The sequence below is a fragment of the Aspergillus vadensis genome (genome assembly GCF_003184925.1).
Source record: "Aspergillus vadensis CBS 113365 unplaced genomic scaffold BO88scaffold_28, whole genome shotgun sequence".
Classification (NCBI taxonomy): Eukaryota; Fungi; Ascomycota; class Eurotiomycetes; order Eurotiales; family Aspergillaceae; genus Aspergillus; species Aspergillus vadensis.
This window is the reverse complement of record NW_020292066.1, coordinates 406,394-430,507: the sequence shown is the minus strand read 5'-3', so window position 1 is coordinate 430,507 and position 24,114 is coordinate 406,394. Positions and strand designations below refer to the sequence as shown.

At 48.7% G+C, this 24,114-nt stretch overlaps 10 protein-coding genes across 10 annotated transcripts; 7 read left to right on the top strand and 3 right to left on the bottom strand.

Moving 5' to 3' along the window:
• Positions 1-1,533: 1,533 nt before the first annotated feature.
• On the top strand, positions 1,534-3,857 carry BO88DRAFT_396770 (glycerol-3-phosphate dehydrogenase GUT2; the record flags this gene model as incomplete). The annotated part of the gene is made up of 4 exons (XM_025705253.1): positions 1,534-1,973; positions 2,055-2,314; positions 2,383-3,711; positions 3,772-3,857. The coding sequence occupies 4 exons, from the start codon at positions 1,534-1,536 to the stop codon at positions 3,855-3,857; spliced, it is 2,115 nt and encodes a 704-aa protein (XP_025558694.1).
• A 685-nt stretch (positions 3,858-4,542) lies between these two features.
• On the top strand, positions 4,543-6,099 carry BO88DRAFT_350109 (uncharacterized protein; the record flags this gene model as incomplete). The annotated part of the gene is made up of 6 exons (XM_025703482.1): positions 4,543-4,631; positions 4,690-4,703; positions 4,761-4,833; positions 4,893-5,577; positions 5,635-5,832; positions 5,917-6,099. 6 exons carry the CDS (start codon positions 4,543-4,545, stop codon positions 6,097-6,099), a joined length of 1,242 nt encoding a protein of 413 aa, XP_025558693.1.
• A 2,877-nt stretch (positions 6,100-8,976) lies between these two features.
• Positions 8,977-9,273, bottom strand: BO88DRAFT_349986 (uncharacterized protein; the record flags this gene model as incomplete). Its single annotated transcript, XM_025703477.1, has 1 exon — positions 8,977-9,273. The coding sequence occupies one exon, from the start codon at positions 9,271-9,273 to the stop codon at positions 8,977-8,979; it is 297 nt and encodes a 98-aa protein (XP_025558692.1).
• A 1,938-nt stretch (positions 9,274-11,211) lies between these two features.
• BO88DRAFT_155924 (uncharacterized protein) lies at positions 11,212-11,987 on the top strand. The gene has a single exon (XM_025701557.1). It carries the CDS (start codon positions 11,324-11,326, stop codon positions 11,837-11,839), a length of 516 nt encoding a protein of 171 aa, XP_025558691.1. The 5' UTR covers positions 11,212-11,323; the 3' UTR covers positions 11,840-11,987.
• Positions 11,988-13,469: 1,482 nt separating this feature from the next.
• Positions 13,470-14,763, top strand: BO88DRAFT_446800 (putative DUF814 domain protein). Its single transcript, XM_025710314.1, has 4 exons — positions 13,470-13,647; positions 13,708-13,748; positions 13,893-14,019; positions 14,082-14,763. Exons 1-4 carry the CDS (start codon positions 13,575-13,577, stop codon positions 14,480-14,482), a joined length of 642 nt encoding a protein of 213 aa, XP_025558690.1. The 5' UTR covers positions 13,470-13,574; the 3' UTR covers positions 14,483-14,763.
• Positions 14,764-14,922: 159 nt separating this feature from the next.
• Positions 14,923-17,139, top strand: BO88DRAFT_408211 (putative Golgi matrix protein). Its single transcript, XM_025707656.1, has 7 exons — positions 14,923-15,023; positions 15,106-15,227; positions 15,297-15,722; positions 15,780-16,215; positions 16,269-16,548; positions 16,613-16,719; positions 16,786-17,139. Exons 1-7 carry the CDS (start codon positions 15,014-15,016, stop codon positions 17,004-17,006), a joined length of 1,602 nt encoding a protein of 533 aa, XP_025558689.1. The 5' UTR covers positions 14,923-15,013; the 3' UTR covers positions 17,007-17,139.
• Positions 17,140-17,367: 228 nt separating this feature from the next.
• On the top strand, positions 17,368-18,204 carry BO88DRAFT_457789 (guanylate kinase; the record flags this gene model as incomplete). The annotated part of the gene is made up of 4 exons (XM_025711006.1): positions 17,368-17,383; positions 17,448-17,558; positions 17,636-17,838; positions 17,932-18,204. 4 exons carry the CDS (start codon positions 17,368-17,370, stop codon positions 18,202-18,204), a joined length of 603 nt encoding a protein of 200 aa, XP_025558688.1.
• A 68-nt stretch (positions 18,205-18,272) lies between these two features.
• Positions 18,273-20,391, bottom strand: aspD (septin aspD). Its single transcript, XM_025707655.1, has 6 exons — positions 19,918-20,391; positions 19,715-19,843; positions 19,574-19,655; positions 19,386-19,523; positions 19,104-19,317; positions 18,273-19,045 (listed from the first exon to the last, which is right to left on the bottom strand). The coding sequence occupies exons 1-6, from the start codon at positions 20,054-20,056 to the stop codon at positions 18,707-18,709; spliced, it is 1,041 nt and encodes a 346-aa protein (XP_025558687.1). The 5' UTR covers positions 20,057-20,391; the 3' UTR covers positions 18,273-18,706.
• Positions 20,306-23,233, top strand: BO88DRAFT_491232 (SKI complex subunit WD repeat protein SKI8). Its single transcript, XM_025712845.1, has 6 exons — positions 20,306-20,985; positions 21,765-22,025; positions 22,078-22,247; positions 22,311-22,404; positions 22,483-22,669; positions 22,721-23,233. Exons 1-6 carry the CDS (start codon positions 20,652-20,654, stop codon positions 22,902-22,904), a joined length of 1,230 nt encoding a protein of 409 aa, XP_025558686.1. The 5' UTR covers positions 20,306-20,651; the 3' UTR covers positions 22,905-23,233.
• BO88DRAFT_396752 (kinetochore Spc25 family protein) lies at positions 23,004-24,067 on the bottom strand. Its single transcript, XM_025705252.1, has 2 exons — positions 23,748-24,067; positions 23,004-23,689 (listed from the first exon to the last, which is right to left on the bottom strand). The coding sequence occupies exons 1-2, from the start codon at positions 23,977-23,979 to the stop codon at positions 23,145-23,147; spliced, it is 777 nt and encodes a 258-aa protein (XP_025558685.1). The 5' UTR covers positions 23,980-24,067; the 3' UTR covers positions 23,004-23,144.
• Between the last annotated feature and the right edge of the window lie 47 nt (positions 24,068-24,114).

The window sequence follows — 24,114 nt, the reverse complement described above, 5'->3', positions numbered from 1 at the left end:
TTATGTGGCACCTACTGTATGTATCGTACACATTTAAGCGTTGAGATCCAACTAGGGATGATCATTGTGCCAGACAGAAGGCTTTAGACAGGTCTAGGTATCCTAGAATAGACGAAAGATCCGCAATGAAAACGTGGATAGGTCGCGTGATTTCCAAAAACACTAGTTTGACTTACCTAGATAGGTAGTCCGCACTGCGAATGATTGTACTAATCCTGATCCCCCCGTTCCCAAGTAGGTGCTCCATTAGTAACCCCAGGCCAATTCCTTTCTTCTTTTGTATTCCTTTCATTTCTCTTTTTTACATCTCAAAAAGAGTATTCATTATATATATCGTTCTGTGCAATAAGTGAATTAATAAGAAATGGATAAATGATCTAAAATAAATCTAAACGAATCAATTGATAGCTACTCCGCCCTCCACAATTCTAGACTATGGAGAAGAGGGAAGAAAAAAAGGGGAGTTGTTCAACTAAGGGGAGGGGGGAAGGAGGAGAAAGAAGGAAATAGGAACAAGGTGGATGTTGACAATAGTAAGGACTATCTAGATAGGGTAAAACCTGATAGACCGCGAGTCTGGAAGCCATGAAAAGACCCAAGTGGATCGGTCCCTTTCCCCCCAAGGGAACATTTACAGAAGAGACAAAATCTTTTCTGGTCACATGCGGTTCCGGAGTTCGGGCGCGGCAGGCAAATCAGTGATCAGGCCCATCCACGCCCGGGGCTGCCGAGATGCTGATTGGTGGGACATTCCTGATTGACGCTGCGACACCGTCATAGCGACCCGCCCCCATTATTTTCTCCTTCCAATCCAGCTCCTTCCCGGATTGAGCTCATGACGCAGCCTCCCCCAAATTCCAAAAGGTGGAAGGTTACCCGGCCCTGAATTAGGCCTGTAGAGTATGTAAATACTAATTCATTCCCATTCCTTTCCCCGTACAAGAAACCATTCGAACTTGGCAGCTGATCCGGCATTCCTACATCCCTCGCATCCTTAACCTCGCCCTCTCCTCTCTCTTCTTTACTCTCCTCGTTCCTCACGAAACCCCATTCCCATTCCCCATTCTTCCTCTCGACTCGTACTGGCCCCATTGCCTTCCTCTTCATACGTACGTCAGTATATACGTATAGTACTCTAATTCGTTACTTCCCTCCCCTTCTCCGATTCTACACTTACCACTTTTCCTCGGGCAAGTGTCCCGTGTTTCTCTTTTTTTTTTTTTTTTTTTTTTTTTTTTTTTTATCTCTCTTTTCCTCTCGCCCCCAAATTGACACTCACAAGTCAAACATTTTACGTGGAAGGTATGCCGCCCCAATTCGCCGCCTACCTTGTTGCGTATCGGTTACACCGCAGTTCTCGAGTTCATATTCAGCTGACTTTTGGTGTATGCGCGTGTGTGCAGAGCTTCTTTGAGTATAGAACATACAGCGCGCGTTTCTTATAGGGAATCCACCCTCTAATACCGTCAATCCACCAACTCGCTCTAGCTCACCAGATCCTATTTGTTCTGAACATTCGACCCCCTGGGTACAATGGCCTCCCGCCAGTCTCGTAGGATTCTGCGACCTCTGCTCTATACATCGCTGGCGGCTGCCACAGGAGCCGGAGTTCTCTACATCTCTTACCGTCCCCGCAATATCCCTGGTTCAGAAGCCCCCGCAGTTCCGCCGCCAGGCTACCATGAAGGCAAGCTCGTGCCCCCGAGCTTCCCAAATATCAAATCCCGCCTCGAGCAAATCCAGGACTTAAAGCGCTCTTCCAGTGGAAGCAATTCCGAAGAGTATGATCTGCTTGTCATTGGCGGTGGTGCCACTGGATCGGGAATTGCTCTTGATGCTGCCACACGAGGGTTGAAGGTTGCTATTGTTGAGAGGGACGACTTCAGCGCCGGAACGAGCAGCAAGAGTACAAAACTCGTTCACGGTGGTGTTCGTTACCTGGAAAAGGCTGTTTGGGAGTTGGATTACAACCAGTTAGTTTTTCCCCCGCCCCTCTCCGATCTTTTGTTTGCGTGCCGACCATGATATACTGAATGCCACTCGTTCTACTTTAGGTACAAGCTAGTCAAGGAGGCTCTGAGAGAGCGAAAGTATTTCTTGAACACAGCCCCTCATCTGTCTAGCTGGCTTCCTATCATGGTCCCGCTACAGAAATGGTGGCAGGCGCCCTATTTCTGGGCGGGAACAAAGTTCTATGACTACTTGGCTGGGTCTGAAGGTATCGAGAGCTCCTACTTCCTTACCAAGAGCAAGGCCATCGATGCCTTCCCTATGTTAAGAAAGGACAACCTGTTTGGAGCTATGGTATACTATGGTATGCAGTTTCTTCCCCACCCTACCCCCGTCATTTAGATGATCCCTCGTTAACGGCGCGTGTGCTAGATGGTGCCCACAATGACTCTCGAATGAATGTTTCGCTGGCGATGACAGCTGCGTTATACGGAGCCACTGTTGTCAATCACATGCAAGTTACTGGCCTGGAAAAGGACCCCTCTGGGAAGCTGAACGGCGCTCGTGTCAAAGATCTTATCCCCGGAAGAGATGGACAAGAGACGGAGGAGTTCACGATCAAGGCAAAGGGTATCATAAACGCAACTGGCCCCTTCACCGACTCGATCAGAAAGATGGACGAACCCGGCATCAAGGAGATCGTAGCCCCTAGCTCAGGTGTTCATGTGATCTTACCTGGCTATTACAGCCCTTCAGATATGGGCCTTATTGACCCATCCACGTCGGACGGCCGTGTGATTTTCTTCCTTCCCTGGCAAGGGAACACTATTGCTGGTACAACCGATCAGCCGACTGAGATCACCCCTCAGCCCCAGCCTTCTGAAAAGGATATCAATTGGATCATCTCCGAAGTCCGCAATTACTTGGCTCCAGACATTAATATTGAGCGGAGTGATGTCCTTGCTGCCTGGGCTGGAATTCGCCCGTTGGTGCGTGACCCAAAGGTAAAGAGTTCCGAGGCTCTGGTCCGCAACCATCTCATTACTGTCTCTCCCTCCGGACTCCTGACCTGTGCTGGTGGCAAGTGGACCACTTACCGGCAGATGGCTGAAGAGGCGGTGGATGAGGCCATCGATGTATTCGGCTTGAAGCCTCGCGGTGTCACCGGCGCTCCGGATATCAGTGGTGTTGGCGGCAGTGGCTTGGTCTCCGACGGTGCTGTCCTTGACGGATCTTGCCAAACCCACCAGGTCCGCTTGATTGGTGCTCACGGCTTCTCCAAAACCCTTTTCATCAACCTCATTCAGCATTTCGGACTCGAGGTGGATGTGGCCAAGCATTTAACGGAATCATATGGTGACCGAGCCTGGCAGGTTGCGGCTTTGTCTTCCCCCACAAATGCTCGCTTCCCTGTCCGCGGCCAACGCATCTCCAGGCTATACCCCTTCGTTGATGGCGAAATCAGGTATGCTGTGCGCCACGAATATGCACAGACTGCCACCGATGTCATTGCTCGTAGAACCCGGTTGGCATTTTTGAACGCCGAAGCAGCCCTCGAAGCCCTCCCTAACATCATCGATCTCATGGGTGAGGAGCTCAAGTGGGACAAGAACCGGAAAGAATCTGAATGGAAGGAAAGCGTCCAATTTCTATCTTCTATGGGTCTGCCAAAGGCTTTCCTGAGCATGACGCGAGAGGATGTCGAGGGGGGTAGAGTAAAGGATCTGGATATCGCACAAAGAAAGGCCTTCGCTCGGTCCGGTGAGTAGAACCTGCACTAGAACAGCTCATTCAGGACAGACCTGACTAATGAACTTTTAGATCCCCCAGCGGATGTGCTCAGTAGTGACATCCCCTCGTCAGATTCCAACAAGCTGATACACCCCGAGTCCCCGGCAAACAAATAGAAGTGTCATGAGCTATAGAGTATTGCCTTATGTATAAATATTATCGATGTATTACTTTGATTCCATAATGTATGATGGGTCTGGTTAAAGATTTTCCTCGTGTACTTTCAATCAACCAAAGTGATGACATGTCTCGACTTCTATACCTAAGAATGACGCCGACAGGCAATATTATAATGTATGTACTCGGCTTGCCTTGGAGTAAATGGGATCATATAGTGAGATAATCTGAAACATGTCAGATACGGGAGACATATACCATCTAGGCCTAAGGCTTCAGCTGTGTTATGGTCAAGCCTTGAGCACTCAATGCATATGGTGGTGAACATTTAACAACAGAATGAAACAAATCGGGCAAGTTCATGGATGCGGACTGGTCATGGAAGGAACGCCTGCTCGACAAGGTTATTTTTCTCCAGTTTTCTCAGGGAATGAGCCTCCTCTACCCTAAATTGCAATAGTGATTAAGAGTTCAGACTTCCCGCAACGAAACTACGGTTATTGAACGTTGTTTGAGGCTTTCGCCAGCGTATTACATATTCACCTCTTTGCCTGACAGTTTATACTGCACACTCACTGAATCATGACATGGCACGCTTTTCAGAGGCGTGCCGGGGTTGCGACCTCATGGCCGCGTGAGAATAGCCTAGAATTCTGGAAGACAGAGAGCGACCGTCCTACTAGAATGTCCCAGCCACACACTAACTGTGAGGGGGAGGATCTTTTCGGAGACGAGACCGGGCTGGAGGTGAAGTACAAGACATTGACTTGGTGGTGAGTAGGCTACCGGTCTCTGAGAACTACTAGCCACTAGGAGCTAATTAACCTCCAGGCAGGCTGGAATGAGTGAGTAATCTCGGGTTGAAACATGCATGTTACAACATGAAGTCCTAAAGATACCAGTTATGATAGCAGAGACCATCTCTCTTGGAATCCTGGCTCTCCCCAAAGTGCTAGCTACATTGGGTCTTTTCCCGTACGGTTTCCTTAGCCGGAAAACTAGCCATGATTCCTGCACAAGCTAACTTTCCGCAGTGGAATTGCCGTCATCATTGGCGTCGGGGTGCTGACGACCTACACAGGACTAGTCATTGGGGAGTTCAAGCGTCGCTATGCTCAGACACATACCATGGCTGATGCCGGAAGCATACTGTGGGGAAGGACTGGCTTCGAAATCCTGGGCGCTGCTCAGCTTATCTTCTTCATATTCGTAATGGCTAGCCATATACTGACCTTCTCTATCATGGTGAGCGTTCTCACCGGCTACTCGGGCTGTACAGTTCTATTTTCCGTGGCTGGAGGATTGCTTTCGATCGTCTTCACCATTCCACGACGTCTCGAAAGCCTGTCATTTCTCTCCTCAATCAGCTTTGCTAGTATCCTCGGAGCAGTTTTGGTTAGCATGGTTGGAGCATCTCTCAACAAGCCAAGCCCTATCCAGACATCATTACCGCCTACTTTTCACGACATAGTGGTTGCAATTGCAAACGTTGTATTTGCGTATGCTGGACATGTTGCCTTCTTTGCCTTCTTTTCAGAGCTCCGGGATGTGAAGGACTACCCAAGGGCACTGGCGTTATTGCAAGTGACTGAGGTGACGCTCTACACAGTGACGGCTATTGTACTCTATGTATTGGTTGGAAAGGATATTGCTTCCCCATCCCTCAATTCAGTCAGTCCACTCTTCAAGAAGATAGCATATGGTATTGCAATCCCAACGGTAGGCAGCCCAATCAAAGCCGTGCTCCCTTGTCGTTCAACTGATCGCATAGGTCAGATTGTGATAGCAGGTGTCGTCAACGCCCATGTCGCGGTGAAATCATTATACTTGCGGATGTTTCACGGCAGGAATGCCATGCACTCACGTTCCTTCGGTGCAATATCCCTATGGGTCGCTGTATGCGCGACGCTATGGTTTTTGGCCTGGGTAGTAGGGGAAAGCATACCGGTTTTCAACGATATCTTGGGGCTTACGGTAAGTTTTTGGGACAAATAGGGAAACAAAGAGAAAAAAAAGGTACCCCCTTGGTCACGAAGACAGCTGACCCTTATTCTGCAGAGCTCGTTGTTTGCCAGCTGGTTTACGTTCAGTCTTCCAGGCTTGTTTTGGCTTTACCTCAATGTACCTGGGAGGCCTCTCGGTTGGAAACAGACAATGCTGATAGGCTTCAGTTGCATGAATGTCATCATCGGGCTAGTTGTCGTAAGCTGGACCTACCGTTGTCACTGGCTAACCAACTAACCGGAGTCCAGTGTATAGTTGGGGTGTACTCATCTATCAGATCGATTCAAAGCAATCTCAGTGAAAACGTCGTTCGAAGGAGGTTCTCCTGTGCAGATAATTCATGACTACTGCTTGGGAAACTACATCAATCAGTCACGGCAAGGCCAGAAGCATGCCGCTTTGCATTGAGACAGGACAAGGAAGGTATTGGAAGCCGTGTATCTCATCTATGAAGTGCCGGACTATGAAGGGTAGCGTGGGGCAAGCGTGTAAACATCATTCCAGTCTGCTAGGACAGAGACTAGACTTGTGTGCATGCGATTACCTTTTCACATTACCAAATTCTTACTTTCTTGTGCCTGTTTGCCCCTTTGATCAACATCTATTGTTAGGCCCGGAGGTTCTAGGCGGTGCCTTTGCTGCCTAGCAGTAAGTTGCTCAGGGACTTTCGGCTGGCAAAGCAAGGGTATCCGCACCCATGTACTCGAGATATCCGGTACATACCCATGATTCGTTCTGCGGGGATAGGCGGCTTATTCTCCAACGATTGACGTGGGCGCATAGCAGGTATAAAGGTAGATACTGCTAGACAATATCATAAGCGGGCTCCATAGCACGTATGGTAGGCAGATATTTATAGCTAATTTATCTCGCGCGTGGGGCCCTGGCTACACTACCTATAGCGCCTGAGCCAGTACTACCTGCATTGTTAACAATTAGGAGCGAACACGTACACTAGGTACACTTCGCTTGTATTACCATTCATGTAGCCGCTGAGGATGCAACCACCCACATGTGATACCCAGGTACTACACCCAGCTAGTTGCTGTAGTTGGTAGCCGCTCGGGGCCTACTAGGGCCAGCGAGTAGTAGCTCTTATTCAATCACTCCCGGTACTGCGCGATACTAGTAGGTTGCTAGTAGGTACAATCTACCAAGGTACAGACTAATTTATACTGTTAGCCAGTTAGTACTCCTCGTAAGTAACCGGATCGCGGAAATCCACTGGTGCCCATTCACCCAATAAAAAGGCCTGCGGAACCATGTCTGCGCGGGAGCCCGATTTGGATGCTACCCGGACAGCGGGAGGTTCCTCGATTCATTTGAATTTTATTTTTATTTTTAATTTGATTTGATTTCTTTTGTTCAATTTACCGCCAATTTCTCTGATTCTTTCCCCAGTTGGCCGCTTTCTCCCCCCTCTCCCCGCCCCCACTTACCGGGGGTGGTATAGTGTACAACTATAGTGTGTGGTACTTGACCGGGGGTGGGGGGGGGGGGTTTTGGGGAAGAGGGGGCGGGCGCCAAGGGAAACCCAAAACCCGCCCCAGAGGAGGTCATGGGCTGAATTTGAGTGAGGGAAGGGGAGGGGAAAACCTGGAAGAATCTGGAGGGACCGTCATCATTACCAGTTAAGTAGTTAAGAAGCAACCAATCGTTGCACAGGAATCTATTATCTTCAATTCTACTTCTAGTCATGCTCATTTTTTCATTACCAGGTCTCGCTATGTAATATTTATCCATACTTCTAACTAAGTATAGAAAAAGTATGTTCTACATGACTACTTTACTACTACTGTACCTACTAGTTTGTATACACGTTTCCTTTAGCAAACCATTGGCGCTCAGGTGCAGTAGTGAGGGCATTTCGTGCTTATGGCCTCGTGCAGAACTACAGCGGATCTAAAGTGTAGCTGCATGGCTATCGTACGCGGGAGCCTCTTAGTGTCATGTTAACAAAGGTACGTAAACTAAACTAACTGCTCTCCGGAAGAGTCCGCTTCCCAACGACAAATCTCTTTTTCCGCTTTCCGAGTCCGACTTGTTGGTGGTAAGAGTGCAGACGTGCCTTGTTTTTATTTCTATTCCTTCCCCCCTCACCCAAACCCCTTTCCTCATCCTCCTCCCCCGAGGGCGTAAGCAAATAAATGTACACCCAGAACTAGCCTGGGAATGGCTACTCCGCTTCAGAAAGATGCCATATGTGTATGGCTGGTCCCTGGCTGGTCCCTGGTGTAGCTCACTGTGCTAGAATTTAGGACAGCACCCATTGCTGGTGGTTATGTACGTGAGAAAACACGTCAGCCGAGGGACCTAGAAGTCCCCGTAGGGGTAAGTGCGGGGCACGGACAGGAGAGGGTCCAGGTCAGTGATGATCTCTCCCTGAGTTGTGATGATGAAACAATTTATTTTGGAAAATGATCCCATAGCTTGTTCAATTAGCAGCAGATCGAACAGCGGAAGAGAGGGAAAAAAAAAAAAAGGATGAATGAAAGACATGATGAGATCGGAGCAGGAAATTAGTAACAAGTTGAAAAAGAGGGAGAGATAAAACGAAAGATAAATTTGTTCCCTAGAAACCACACAGTAGATAGGCAAGAAATGAAATACGCAACATAAATGAGCATGAAATGCCAACGTTTCAAACTGGCAATTTTCGACAGTTCGGTCGTCATTTGACGGATACAGTCGAGACGGCTATACCCGTGTACTCGTCCGCTCGGGTATCGGACCAACCAGCTCGGACTTGGGGATCAGAATGCATGGTCAATCAATTGACCCTCGACAGAATAACTGGACACTATAACTGTGACTGGCATTCCCCAACCAAAGATTTCAGAGGGCTCAAGATGCATATGTTGCGGCCATCGAGTTTCACCCCATCGCACTCCTGCCACATCTCAGTTTCTTGTTTGTCTTGGCAGACGACGAGGTCGTTGACGGGGAAATTGCTGAGCGCTTGCGTCTGAGTGCAAGATTATCTGCTTGATTCGACTGTCAAGCTCAATCATGGCTTGGCGCCCACAATTTTCTCATTCTCTCTCTCTCTCGGAGCCTTGAGCCTGAAGGTGGTGTAGGCATAGGAACGGCTATTTGACGAGCGCACTACTGTCACTAAGTCTTGCTTCCGTTGGTGGCCGAGTCGTCTGCGCGATAATGATTCCAAAACTGCTCCACGGCTCTTTTGCACGCAGGTTCCTTTTTATAGCGCAAGATGAAGTAGTTGAACAAGGAGAATTCTTTTTGATTGAGCACGTAATCTGGCTCAGCCTTGATACGTTCCCATAGACCGTTGACGGAACCTTCAAGTATAGCCATCGTATCAGCGTCAGGACCAGACTCGGACTCTCTGGCGCGGGCTAAGGCATTTTGCACTTCGGGAGAGGAGGGAAGTTTCGCTGTTCCAGCCATCTGGGGTAATTGCACTTGGAATTTCGAGGCAGATATTCGGTCTCTCGATTTGGATTTTCGTTGAAGGAAGTGTTAGAGAAACGAAGACAGAAGAATCCCGCGGGTACTGCAGAATGCTGGATTGCTCAGGGAGGACAAGCCAGATTAATGAATGAAGAAGAAAGGGGTAGAAATAGAATGATCCCTGAGCTTCTCATCAAATTTTTTTTTGGCGGACTGTCTTTGGCAAGCTCCGACCTTCCCCATTTATCATCGTCTAGGTGGAGTAGGGGGTTTGCTGGGTAATCGTGGATCGAGTCTCTAACAAGGGAGAATAATACTAATGATTCAATCATAGTAAGAATAGCCAAGTAGACTAATACATTTAGAGTAATTCTATGAACATGGAATATTATATTAATGTTGTTAAATGAATGGACGTGCTGGCGCCGGGGGAACATCCATGTTTGAATGTGTTTCCAATTTTACCTTTAATACTACAGGGTTTCTTTCTCTTTCCTCTCTTTTTTTTTTTTCCCATTTTATTTTCTCTTTTAAAAAATAAGAAAAATAAAATAGGTGAAAAAAAAAAAAAAAAAACAAGAAACAAACTTTTCTTTTTCTTTTTACGTTCTCCCGTTTCTCTTTTCTTTTTTCCCCATCAATATTTTTATTTTTAATTATCATCCTCGTTTATTTTATTTTATTTTATTCTGCTATCTTCTTATTTTCCTTACTTGATTTTTTTTCCCACCTTCTCTTGTTTCTTTCGGGACTAACTACTAAAGCCTCCTGGTCTTCCATCCTTTACTATTTATGTCTTTTTCTAATTTGTCCTTCTTCCATCCTCCCATGCCCATGTTACCGCTTTCCCCCCTTCCCTACCTTTTCTCAAAGCATTGGATGGGCTCTTCATGGATTGCGTCTGTTATGCAGGAGTGCCACTTTTGAAAAGTGAGTAGTACTGATCGACTGGTGTCCATTTCAGCCTATCGGATTTGGTTAGGTTTGATAGATCTGATCTTGTTCCGAGTCCTCGTGCCTTGTGATAGAGCCGGGGAGAAAGGAAAACAAAAAAACCAAGAAAAGAAGAAAAAAAAAGTAAAAGAATAATATCTTTATTGTGCAAAGATCTCAGTTGATGTACTTAATTCCGGAAGTTGTCTGGAGCACGTCGAACCGTAGTGTATGTATCTAGCTAGATACCTCAGGAAAGGTGAGAGAAGCAGCAGTGGTGGGGATATTATTTCTCTCGGTCACCCTTTTTCCACCTGTCCCTTCTTCTCTCCTCGCGTTCACCCTCTTTAATTTCCCTTCCATTTGCTCTGATTTGTATGGCCATGTGGCAGGTGGGGTTTCGTACGGGCTCACCCGCTGTAGCAGCTTCTAGTATTGAGCCCTTGGCGTAACGGTTTTTCTCGCGATGGGAAAAGTGTCAGATTCGGGCTCCACGGTAGGGTAAAACTGGTAGGGTTGCGAACCAGGCCGAAACGAGCGGCTGCCGCTGGTTGGTTGTCACTAGTCGAGATTGGGAACTGGTTACGTACGGATCGGTGGTAGTCGTCCGGTAACTACGGGTAATCCGTCTAGGAACAGCCGGCGCTTGCACAAATCCAGCAACTGAGTGTATTACTGTTCCGTGGATGGACTGGGTCTCGTTACGGAGTAAAATGGGGTTGAAAGTATCTGACTTTGGAGCCATCTTGTCTGAGGTCTACGTGGTTAGCAAGGGGGAAAAAGGAAGAAAAAAAAAAGATAAAAAAACTTAAAAATTTCCCTTAGCTCGGTTCTTCCGATTTCGTTTAGACGTTGTCCAGTAAGAAGAGAATTTTCGTGGTCATGTGTGACTGGCATTTCGGGGATATTGTCCAATTTCACCAATCAAATGGGACTCCGAAGTAAGGTAGATTGAAATAAGGAAATAAAATGTTCAACGTGTATAAATTATCCTTTTCCCTTCTTTTTTCCTCTTTCTTTCTATTTTATTATTCATTTCTATATTTTTCAGATTCTATATTTTTCAGATTCTATTTTTTTTCTTTTCTCATTTTTATTTTTCGTATCATGGGCGATGATTGATAATTGGTGTGGATGTGGATTTGAGAGTTCGGACAGCTTCCACAAATTTCAAATGAGTTCAAACTCTCCGTCAAGTGTGCTCCGGGACATACGTACGACTCGCCCACAAGTCCGTACGGTCCGGTGCATGAGCTGGGTGGGTCTTGGGTGGTTCGCTCCAAAGGCGAATCGGTCGGCGGCGGTATGGAGTATTAGGCTAGGAGGTGAAATGACTCGCATCTCTGAGAGGTTCGCTGTTGGGAAAAGGAAGAAAAGTCAGTGTTTTGCTTCAGATGTACACAATGTGTGCTCGCAACGTATACACCAGCGAGAATGCTTAATCCCTTCAACTCTTCTTGATCCCTTGAATCGTACCACAATCCTCCTGTTGGTTAGAAAATATGCATCAATTTTCCGTCAAGCACTACCTCCTACTACTATGAGGTACTCCGTTGCAATTGCCCATGCAGGCTGGATCCTGCGGCAGCAGCTCACCGTTTCGGCTAGTCACTTCAAGCAGTCGTGCTAGTAGTAGTTGAAAGGATCTCCGTATTCAACTTAATACACCGCTTTATGTCTTACTCTCAACCGAAGTCGTTACTTAGTTCTCAGTAGCCGCTGACGATCTGTCTCTCATTCCCGAGACAAGCGGCCAATAGTGAATGCTTCTGCGCTTAGCCTTTGGGACTAAGTGATAGTAGTGGTACCGAGGGTCTTGCTCTATATATATCCCGCCGCTAGTAAATGGACCCAGTGGCTGCAGTGGGATAACTAGTACCTACCCGGCCCGTTGTATCGCGAAAACAACATTCATATCCAACTAGTTAACATAGGGAAGGCTGAGTAACGGACCCTCGTTCTTCTAAGATTACAACTATCCATCCTTTAGAGCTATGATCGACTTGATCTATCTTTAACCGATCCAACCTTTTTTTTTTTTTTTCTTTTTTTTTCTTTTTCTTATTTCCCTTACTGGGGAAGCAAACCACCATGCCCTGGGTGTGTGTGCGCCTCTGCACTTGATGCCGTGAGCCACCGTTCGTCCTACCCTTTATCCCTGCATTCTGTTTTCTTTTCGAATAGAAGCTATGCGCCAGGGTCACCATACTGACACGTTGACACTGTATCTCCACCTCTGTCAGACCGAGGTATGGCCGTTACAACCGGAAGCATGATGCTCCTTGTCATTGCTGCATAAGCAAGCGCAGTATCCAATGTTATACACGGATATGAATGGTGTATTTCTCCCCTAGCTGGGTCATCCGTCGTTCGGACCAGCCTCTATATCTCATGCCTGCCACTTGTCAAACCTACCCCAGGTGCAGGTTCATGCCTGAAATTCTGAGCCTATGGACTACCGCCAGTGTCTGGTCAAACATTCTATGACGAGAGGAGTGGACTTTCCTGCCCATTCTGCGTAAATTCCTCCCGGTAACCGACTGTATGCACGGAGTGTCCATACCCACAGTGAATCAGTGGTGACAACAAGGGCACTGCATCTCGACAACTCATTCCAAAGGCTAAGTTTGATTCTGATGGGCGACTTCTTCTAGGATGGCTCAGCTAGCCAACCCCCTTGCCGCTGACGAACGGAAGTGCCTTGGTGAGCGTCGAGACTAGTTGACCAAGCCTGAGGGTTACGCGCCAAAACCCAGGGATTATGAGTAGGGCCATCGGTGCATCGGCCCCCATGTTCCCTGCTGTGGGCTCGTTAGAACACCCACTTAGTCTGTTGCAGGCTGTTGGAGTCCAGGGTGACACGCTAACCATAATTTTGATACTCACCTACCAATGACTGCTGATGCAATGTCTTTGGAGAGTGACAGGGCAGCTCGGTCAGAGGTTCGTAGAGTGAGAGCTCCTGGAAGGGCACGATTCCTACGTATAGAGTGGTAACAACGTGTAAGCAGTAGGCAGGTATTTATTTGACTTTGGACCACCAGAATACCTGTGCAATTACATTATGAAACTCAGGAATGATACCTCTTATGGAGCAGCGAAGTGACTGGCTGCTAAAGTAGTTATCTGCCCATCTATACATAGTTAGCTAGTACTGAAATAGTCAAAGCACGCTTAACTTTACTACGGATACAAACATGACTAATCCGCATCTAGTTCCCCGCGCTCTTTGGCAAAGAAATCTTTCCACACACATTCGTCGAATCGCTTGAGGATACTGAATATTCCTTTGCCGAGCTTGCATTGTTTTCGCGTTGTTGCTAATATTGTCGTGCCGATCCCTGATCAGAAGTCATCGTGACAAAATGGTATACTATTACACGTCCAAGGTCGTTGACCCCTCGGCTTTCATCTATGTTGGGAAAGATAAATTTGAGAGTACGACGACCATGTTCTAGTCTGAGAACATGTGCAGAGTCTGACGATTTTTGTGGGCAGATGAGGACCTTATAAAACATGGGTTGGAGAAGGACGTCTGGTACCGTCACCCTTGCGCCGTCGCCGACTACCTTTCGCAAACAGCGTGCTGACGCTTGCATCTGGGTGTTAACCTTGTAGGGTTTGTTCACCACCCTGTTGTGCCAGAGATGCAAGAATCTAACCGGAGCTGATGCTACATCCAGTTCCACGTCGATAACTTGTCCAGTGCCCACGTATATCTCCGCCTCCGGGAAGGTGAAACATGGGACAACATCCCGCAGCAGCTGCTAGAAGATTGTGCACAGCTTACCAAAGCGAATTCGATCGAAGGTTAGCAATGACGACTCAGCAGCCGAAACCACCTACGAGAGGGGAACTAAGTCGCAGAGCAGGCAACAAGAAGGACAATATAACCGTGATCTATACGCCATGGTCGAATCTTATGAAGGATGGATCTATGGCGACCGGCCAAGTCTCTTTCCACAATCCTAAAATGGTCCGCAAGGTCCTTGTCCGACAACGGGAAAACCCAATTGTCAACCGATTGAACAAGACGCGTATCGAAAAGTACCCTGATCTCAAGGCGGAGAAGGATGAATATCTAAAGATGAAGCAGAAAGAGGAACGTAAGGTAAGAGAGGAGCAGCGATCGAGGGAAAAACAGGAACGGAGGGAACGAGAACAGTTGAAGTGGCAGAAAACTCATGCCTATGATGACCTGATGAGCGAGGAGAATGTTCAGGCGAGCAACAATCAGGACCGAGATCCTGATTTCCTCGATGACTTTATGTGATAGCAAGAGGGTGAGTGCAGATCGGTCATTAGAGGAACAAGCCGAAAACTCGGATTTCCATGGGCAGTTGCTTCAGAGCTATGAATCGCAACAACGTCGTGACATATTGTCGAGAGAAGTCCCAAGGCAGTTGCGACTTGTGCGATCGATGGACACCCTGGGCATATCATCAGGCGTAGTGGTTGGGGTTAATATGCGGTGACCTGACTGAATGGAGGACCCTACAATAGTCTGGAAAGATTCATGAAGTCATATGCTAGAATACACGAAATATTTCACGCAAGAAGCTGCTCGATATGGCATGATATACTTTGTAGTGGTTGAAGTTTGCGGCCTATCCCGTAAGGCGTCGTGGAGGTGGTTCTGCGTACCTAAGCGAGAGCTGCGGACGGCGGAAGCAATCTCCCTGCGCTAGCGATGTTGACAGCTATGGCCCCTACCTCATAACGACACGCAAGCCCGTCCGGCGCAGTGACCATCGCAGCAGCCCTAGAACGAAACGCTTTCTCCTAGAAAGTCGGAAGAAGAAAAATGCCCGAAGGTCCGTTTGTTGATCGCGCCTCCCTACGTTTTCCCTAATTTCCGACGTTCATTCGTGCTCACGATTGACCATCGTCAACCAGGCGCAAAACAGAAGAACAAGAAGAAGAACAAGGGGGCCGCTAAGCCCAAGGAATCAGATGAACGCCCTGAAATTGGTTCTAATAAGGAAGCACACGAGACGTCGGCGGCCATGCAAAACACTGTAAGGACTCCCGCATAAACATAGTATCGAAAGCCTGCGGGCACTAAATCTGGATCATGAGATGTGCAGGGTAATATAAACACGGAGAAGAACGTCGAAAATACAGATGACGAAGTTGCCGGAAATGAAAATGGGATTGATTCAACTATCGGCTCGACAAAGGAGGCTACGGGGGATCCGGAGTCCTCCGTCGCTCACGATACGGCTGGACCCGAGGAGAACGCGAATAAGTCCGCCGGTCCTGATATTCAGCAATCAAACGAACGGCTCGAGGCACTTGTGAGAGATCGTGATACGTTACGCGCAGAGGTGACCGATATGCGGAAATCGTTGGAGGAAATACAAACCAAACACCAGGCAGACATGGAAGCTCTGCAAGAGAGACTAGATGACGCCGAGAGCAAGAAGGAGCATGCGGAAACGCAGTTTCAGAAACTCCTGGAAAGGGTGAATACGATCAAGTCCCAGCTTGGAGAGAGACTACGGGAAGACGCTGTATGTTCTACTGCCTCAAGTCGAACCTCCGTCCACTCTTCACTAAACCTCGGATAGGAAGAAATTGCGCAAGCGAGATCGAGAATCGAAGAGCTTGAAGAGCAGAATTCGACCTTACAGGAGGAAACCCAACACAAGTCTACTGAATTAGAGCAACTATCGCAAGCAAATAGCGAGATGTCGAAAGAGCTTTCAACATTGCGGGACCGCACAAGTCTATCACAACAAAATTGGCTCAAGGAGAAAGAGGAATTGCTTGAACAGGAGAATTACCTACAATCCGAGTTTGAGCAGGCTAAAGAGGCCATGCATAACTGGGAAGTGCTGGCAATGGAGGAGCGGTCAGTCAGAGAAAGCTTGGGGGAGAAAGTCGTAGATCTTGAGGAACAGCTTGCTAGCGTGAAGGATGCTTACGAGAAGACTGCTGCCGAACGTGATTCCCAGTTGGCCACTGTGGATGGGCTGCAGCGTGCGCTACAAGAGATCCAGACAGGTGAGAGCATAACGGTGTGCAAATGACGACTGCAGATGCTTACGAGGCAATAGCACGTAAAAAGGAACTCCGTGAGCTTGTAGAAAGCTCCGATGCTCAGCTAGATGAGTTGAAGCAGGCGCTTCAAGGCGCAGAGGAGAAAGCCTCGAAGGCCGACAAGGCTCTCCAGGATGCCCAAACAGAGCTTGAGCGAGTACGGCCGTTTGAGAAAGAGGTCAAGGAGAAGAACCTCTTGATTGGGAAGCTCCGACATGAAGCAGTAACGCTGAACGACCACCTGACAAAGGCCCTGCGGTTCCTTAAGAAAGGCAAGCCAGAGGATAATGTTGACCGGTATGTCGGACTTTCACAAATGAGTCCAGATCTTCCGAAGAACACTGCTTACAAGCTCCTATAGTCATATTGTCACAAACCACTTGTTGCATTTCCTTGCTCTCGACCGGTCAGATCCCAAAAAATTTCAGATCCTGCAGCTTATTGCCGCCCTCCTAGGCTGGTCTGATGGTGAGCGAACCACACCGGCGCCTGATATAGTGCCACATATACAGTAATGCTGACAATACACAATAGAGCAACGTGAGCAGGCAGGTCTTGCGCGTCCAGGGGCGTCTAGCACCTCTAGCAAATTGAGGGTGCCGAGCACTCCCGTCCACCGCACGCCAAGCAGCCAGACTTTGGCAACGGAATTCCTGGATAATGGGAACTCCAGCAAAGAGTCGCTAGCGGAGCTGTGGTCCAATTTTTTGGAGCAGGAGTCGCAGAGTGCCGAGCACTTACCACCAAAACCGTGAAATAGAGACACTGTGGCTGCTGATCACTGCTGCTCAAAACTCGACCGACCCTAAGTAGAATCCGGGCAGGTGCGGGTGTTTTCTTTGATAGGTTGTACGATAAGCAGGCTCTTATCAGAATATGTATTCGCCATCGCCTTGTCCTAACTTTTTTTATTATATCTTTTCCTAAACCGGCTGGCGCCCCCCCACCGCCTCTGGTTCTGCCGTAACGGTGCCACCCAAAGTAACGGCAAAGCACACCTCCGGCTTCCCATACACATACAATTAATTCATGCATTCTTGCCTGTTGAGGCACCGTGTTCTTTCCTTTTCGAAGATTATTCGTACGCCTTCAGCAGTCCGCTCCTCAGTGTTGACAATGGCTACCAGTGCTGGTGCGTCTTCTCGTGTCAGGAACGGTTGACTCAATCAATATCCTGACCATGACTCCCAATCTAGTGCACAAGTTCCGTCCGGTGGTGGTGTCCGGCCCCTCAGGTACAGGAAAATCGACTCTGCTGAAGCGACTATTTGCGGAGATTCCTGATCGCTTCGGCTTTTCCATCTCGCGTTCGTTCAACCTCCCCTGATTGTCACCCCGTCAGCACGAACGCACTGTAATCTGACCTGGTGTTTTGCGACAATAGATACCACTCGTGCTCCTAGGCCGGGTGAGCAGGATGGCCGCGAATACTATTTCACGACAAAGGAGGACTTCTTAGATCTTGTGAGCAAGAACGGCTTCATCGAGCATGCGCAGTTCGGCGGAAACTACTACGGCACTAGTGTGCAAGCGGTCAAGAACATTGCGGAGCAGGGCCGGATCTGTATCCTTGATATTGAGATGGAGGTAAGAATCCGTTTATTCTTGCCGGCCAAAGTGATGCCGCGATGCATAGTGTAGACGTTCAGAGAAGATGCTAATAGTATTCTACTGGAATAGGGAGTCAAGCAGGTGAAGCGTACCGATCTTAACGCCCGTTTCCTGTTCCTGGCGCCCCCCTCGGTGGAGGAGCTGGAGAAGAGATTGCGCGGGAGAGGCACGGAGACTGAGGAGAGCCTGACCAAGCGTCTCGCACAAGCCAAGAACGAGCTCGAATATGCCAAGGACCCGCGGGCTCACGATAAGATCGTTGTTAATGACGATTTGGAGAAGGCATATACGGAGTTGAGGGATTGGATTGTTGACGGTGGAAACTTCGGTGCGTCGCAATAGTCGGTTACAGACAGCCTGATGCTGCAGTGGCCATTGCGCGTTTGATAAGTATGAAGTTTTAGACCATGTGTTTCCCATAGATTTCACTGTCCGAAGAACAGTAATGACTCATTGTTTGGAACCAGCTATATTCTCCTGGCGATGCGCAATTAAGGGAATTAAGTACAGGAAATGACGAGACAACGCTTAGCGCTTTCGTTGCTAGCTCTTTTCGACCTGGAATAACCAATTCATATGAATCAAAGCAAGACGAATACCTCTCATTCAAGGGTGGAGAGGGTAGGATGAACACTAATACGATAAGGAAAAGCCTGAAGTTAAAGAGGATATCTGTAAGAACATGCCGATAAGAAGGTGGTGCAGTAAAAACAAAACATGGAAAGAAAAGCGACCCTCAAGACTGCATATCTGGGCCTTTGATTGGTCGCGGATACATGGCAATGGTTCGTTTCAAACGGTCGCTCCACGGGACCACCGCCATCAACTGATCCCCTCAGCCAAATTAGTAACCGTTCATAGTCATGCGTTGCGAGTTGCGGCTGAGTTCTCTGTCCGCCGAAGGACTGATGGGACGGCTGCTACCGGGGTGGCTTCCAGCGGCACTGCTTTCCTTCAGTGCCAGCAGCTGCTTGGCACGGAAGGTCTCATAGTGGATTTGGCTGGTCGTCTCGATAAGGTCCTGCAGATGAGTGCGAGTGAGGAAGTTCCTCAGGTAGACGAATTCACAGTGGTTCTCATCCTCCACGTTGATAACACCCCAGCGGTTTTGACGTCCGCGAACCTGCTGGCCATTGACGACGATGGTGCGTTCGCTACCCACAACAGCAAAAGGAATGATGTCCTGGACCGGCGTTAGAGGCAGAGATAAGTTGAATGCTGTGCAATAATGATTCGCGTACCTTGATCTGGACGTTGACGGCACGCTCTTCATCATCAAGTTCGTCATTGTCGTAGGGGTACATCTTCAAGTTGTGGAAGGCAAACTCTTCCTTGATTCTCTCCTTGAAAGCCTGACGCTCTTCGAGGGTAAGGGAGTCGGCCTTGGCGATGACGGGAACAACGTTGACAACGTCCGACAGCTTCTTGAGCACAACGATATCAATGGGCTTGAGACTATATGAAAGTAGAGTCGGTTAGCCCCGGGGGAGTGATTTTCGGTGACAAAAGCTCGATAGACTTACGCATGGCCGGACGGCTGGATGAAGAACAGACAACAGTGAATACGGGTATCCTGGATATACCGGTCACGCTGAGCGGTAAGCTCCTTGCGGAGGTATGCGGAGTGCTGATCCTTGATGTATTTCACGATAGGATCCCAGCTAGTAGTACATTAGCTCGGCTACAGATATTGCGGGTTAATGTCTATTACCATCTGTCGTTGTTGACCTGGTCACCGTATCCAGGAGTGTCAACGATGTTGAGACGCAGACGCACGCCGTTCTCCTCAATGACTAAAGACGAGGCGGTTAGCTCTGCCAGGAGTGAAGCGGCAATGGCGTAGAGGTCATACTATGCGAAACGGTCTGGATTTCGGTGGTCGAGCGGACAGGTTCGTTGGGGGTCATGCGACCCTTGGAGTCGATAAGGTGCGAAGCAAAGATGGTGTTGATCAAAGTGGACTTGCCCAGACCCGTCTGGCCTATTTCGTCCATGTTAGCTGGGAGGGAAGGGGCTCTCTTTTCTCGGACATGACAGGTGAAAGAGTCGACTCACCAACGCACATGACATTGAACTGGAATCCACGTTTCAACAGCTTGCGCTCGATCTGGGAGGTGATGCTGTCGAAACCGACGTGGCTGCGAGGGAAGACCGTCGCGGGATTGGTGGAAGACGAATTGGCTGCGGCTGCCATTTTGAAGGACGCTTGAAGATGATAACGAGAGAGGGATTAAGAGCAAACGGGGGATGGTATATCTATCAGTCGACGGGCGTCCCAAGGGGTGGGGAGATGGTTGGTTAGAGAGGGAGAGCGAGACGGGGGGGAGTAAGTAGCGAGAGGGAAGGGTGAAAATGAAGACTAGGTAAACAAATGGGGAGATTGGAGAGGAATTGACAGCGAAAGAAGAAAAAAAAAGAGGGGGGCAGCCCACCAAGTAGTAGTAAGGAAGTAGTAGATCGAGGAGAACAAGAGCAACGGCGATGCCCAAGCGTTTTCGAGCGAGGGAGGGAGTGGAAGCAGAACAACCGGGGGCCCCTTAAAGCTGCGTTGCTCTGGCCATCCAACCCAAAAGCGGTGGTTGCGACTCAGGGGGCCCGCTATTCCCCCAACGGATTAGCGTGTCTCCAGACCCCAAATCGGTGGAAAAGCTTCAGAATTATTCGATTTTATGCCGCCGCCTTGCCAGCCATTTCGCCCAATTCTTTCCTCCCCAATCTGAGCTCCAATTCCTGTCTCAGCTCTTATCGGCACCTCCCGAATTCTGGCTCTACAACTCCTTCCCTCCACCATGTCCGCCCCCATGCTCTCGCGACGCCTCCTGTTCACGGAAACCGTGTCCTCCGCCGCCGCCGTAGGACGGTTGTCTCGTTTCGCTATCAATGCCTCCGCCTGGTCTCCCAACTGGCTTAAGCCCGCCGCCATTTCCTTGAGCATCCCCGGGATCATGGAGGGCATTTGGGACTCTGTTCTCCGTGCTGTCCCCAAGAAGAAGACTTCTCACATGAAGAAGCGTCATCGACAAATGGCTGGCAAGGCTTTGAAGGACGTGAAGAGTCTCAGCACATGCTCCGGATGTGGCCAGGTGAAGCGCTCGCACGTCCTGTGCCCCCACTGCGTCGAAAGTAGGTGCAAAATCTCTGCGATCTCGTTTCCATCAAGCCTTTTTTCAGCGACTGATCGTGATTTATCCTTCAGGTGTCAAGAAGCAATGGAAGCAAACTCAGGCGGCTTAAAGAGCGAAAGACGGCGAGATATATGATGAAAAAAAACGGACAGATTTTTGATTTGCATTGGGGGATTGTATTTTTACCTGGTATTTATGAAGTGTAGGATAAATGCTGCATGGCATTCGGCGTCTGGCACAGCCTGAGGGTTATCTATATTAGTGTTGTTATTTCTATATTTTTAAAGTTATACTGTGACCATTTTGTATACTTGTACAATTTGCCAGATATCAATTGAAAAAGAATTTAAATAATTGCATGTCGTGTTATCGCATTGACTCAGTAATTTTAGTAGGGTCGGGCAGAGGATGTCAGTCTTCCATTGAAGGCCCGCTGTAGTGGTGGGTGCCATTGGAAACATGATCTCATTCGGCCGCCAGCCAGTTTGTCCCGCCATGATCATCAACTCGCGTCCCAAACAACATTCGTACTCCTCTCAACAACCATACAGCGTGCTCAAATTCGCCTAGGGCCTACTCTGCCTAGGCATTTAGAGCTCCGGTCTAAGCATGGTAATGTTCTTACATGGGGAGTTATATCGCTGTTGAGGTAGTTTCTAACTTGAGAAACAATTGAGTTTAGTCGAAACAATATCTCTCTTGCGGTTCTGCCGACAATGGTTCGTATACTTTAGATGACTCCCTGCAAACCCTGGCATATACTAATATCATGACCAGCCCACCCCGTTGATATCTTCGCACTGGCCGTGACTGACAAGCAGATCTTGTCGGCCTCGGGTACTTCTTCCCTCAAAGTTCACTCCACTGCAGACCCCGATTTTCCGCTAGTACAGTCTATTGACGGTGCCCATAAAGTCGGGTGCCATCATGTGGTTACTAACGGAAATGGCTCGAGGGCCGTCAGTATTGGCTTTGGCGGTGAGATCATGATTTGGTCTTGCCACGACGGAGTCTGGGCGAAGGATGAGGGAGCGTCTGGTAAATACCCTAGTACTCCACTGTGTCATTCCTGTGTCTGACCATGACCCAGTAAACAAGGCAACACCTGCGGATGTTTGGGCCATCGCTTTGTCCGAAGATGGACAATATCTTGCCGGGGTTACGCAAGATGGCCACATCAAGGTGTGGGATCTGGACACTAATGGCGAGGAAATCCGAGACTATGAAACCAAAGGTAGCTTCGGCACCTGCATAGATTTGGTAGGTGAAGACTCGTCCACTTCTGCCACTTTTGGGGCCTAAACTCATGAATAAACTTTTTAGTCCGCGGATGGCCGCTTCATAGCAAGCGGACACGAAAACGGTAGTGTTTACATTTTCAGTACAGAAAGCGGACGCATGCCATTCAGCCTATCAGGTGCGTACTTTGTTGTGCTAGCTAAGTCCAAATGAAGCAGACAAAAGTGCCGAGTGATTGTCTAACATGTATATACAGGCTTGGTTAAACCTGTACGAGCTGTTGCATTCTCCCCTGGGGGAAAGTTTCTTGCTGCTGCTGGGGATTCCAAGGTGATTGTGCTTTATGACACGTCCTCTGGTGAACAAGTGGCGAGTCTCTCGGGGCACACCGCATGGGTCATGTCGCTTTCGTGGAGCCCCACGGGGGAGTATCTCCTCAGCGGGTAAGTTGCTATGTATATTTTTTATTGAGGATGCTATCTAACATTCGAAAGGTCGTTTGATGGAAAGGTCAAAGTTTGGTCGATAGACACAAGAGCATGTGTGGCCACCCATTCCGAAACAGACAAAGCAATCTGGAGTGTCAAGTGGCTGGCGAAGATTGGGAGATCAGTAGGATTTGCCACGGCTGGTGCAAACAGGAGCATATCATTCTATCGTGAGGCCACTGGTGGTTAGTGCATAGGCCGTGTACGAATCAACCAATGCCTTTGTTGTACGAATTCCTTAGCAGCGAGCTACTTGAGCCACCTTCCTGAGTATGCTGAGACGAAGGAAGCCTCGATAAATGCCTTTTTGCATTGTCTGAACGGAAGCCTTAAGATAGTAGGACCTGATTCCAAAGTGAAGCAAACACTGGTATTGATACATTAATCATTACTTGGTATTTCCAAAGCGGAAGTAGCCTTTATCTCCTCCCTATTTCATAGTATCGACGAACAACTTCCGCATTCTTTTCAAGAACGCACCAAAGTCGCGATCCTCATTGACGATATCGAGCTCCCGTTCGAGAGCCTCCCGATCGAGTTTTGGTCGTGTATGAAATACTGCGTAATCGCGGCTCCCTGTACCGAGTTCGAACCACGCTTCCGCTTCCCAGTCTTTTTCGAGCAGATGGGTGTACACAAACTTTAGTCTATCCTCCCGCCCAGCTCCCTCAATGCGTAAACACAGATAGTCCTGCCAAAAGTCCAACTCCGGCACATTCAGCCGAGCTTGAGCATCCAGATACCTGGCGTGCATCTTCTGCGCCTCCAGCTTCTGGTTGATCGCTTTTTGGGTCTCGTCGATTTGTTGCTTGAGGCGGTCGCGCTTGGCGAGACGGGAGTCACGTTCCAGGGTCACGGAGGAAATGGCGGCGTGCATTTCCGCTGCTTCAGCTGCTTCCTTCTGTAGTGTTTGTTGGTGCGTTTGCGATTTGAGGTCCAGGATCTCGATATCCCTTTGCTTCATGCGTTCATCCTCTGTAGGATTTAAATTAGTCCGATGCTCTAGCGCCATCTCCATAAAGCGATAGCTTACCCTGTAGCTCTGCCAATCCAATCCTGAATTGGTTCCTCTCCTCCAATACCTGCTTGCGGCCTCTCTCGATGAATGCATCAAAGCGAGCAGTAAACTGTGCCATACGATTCCGGAGATCCTCAAACCCAAAGTTGATACTGGGGAGTGAATCCGCCAGGGACGGTGCATCGGCCGACGCAAGAGGCGGGCGCATGCCACTTGTCGAGAGCGACGGATCAAAAGATGAGCTCATAGTGTATCTAACTTGATGCTTTATTGGTGCCGATGTGGTTGTAGTCTGTGAGGAATGCGATGTATGCGATGCGGGGTGATGATGGTTACTTGACTTTGTTTCATGTTCTCGAGCGCGCCGCTAAAGCGCGGTGTT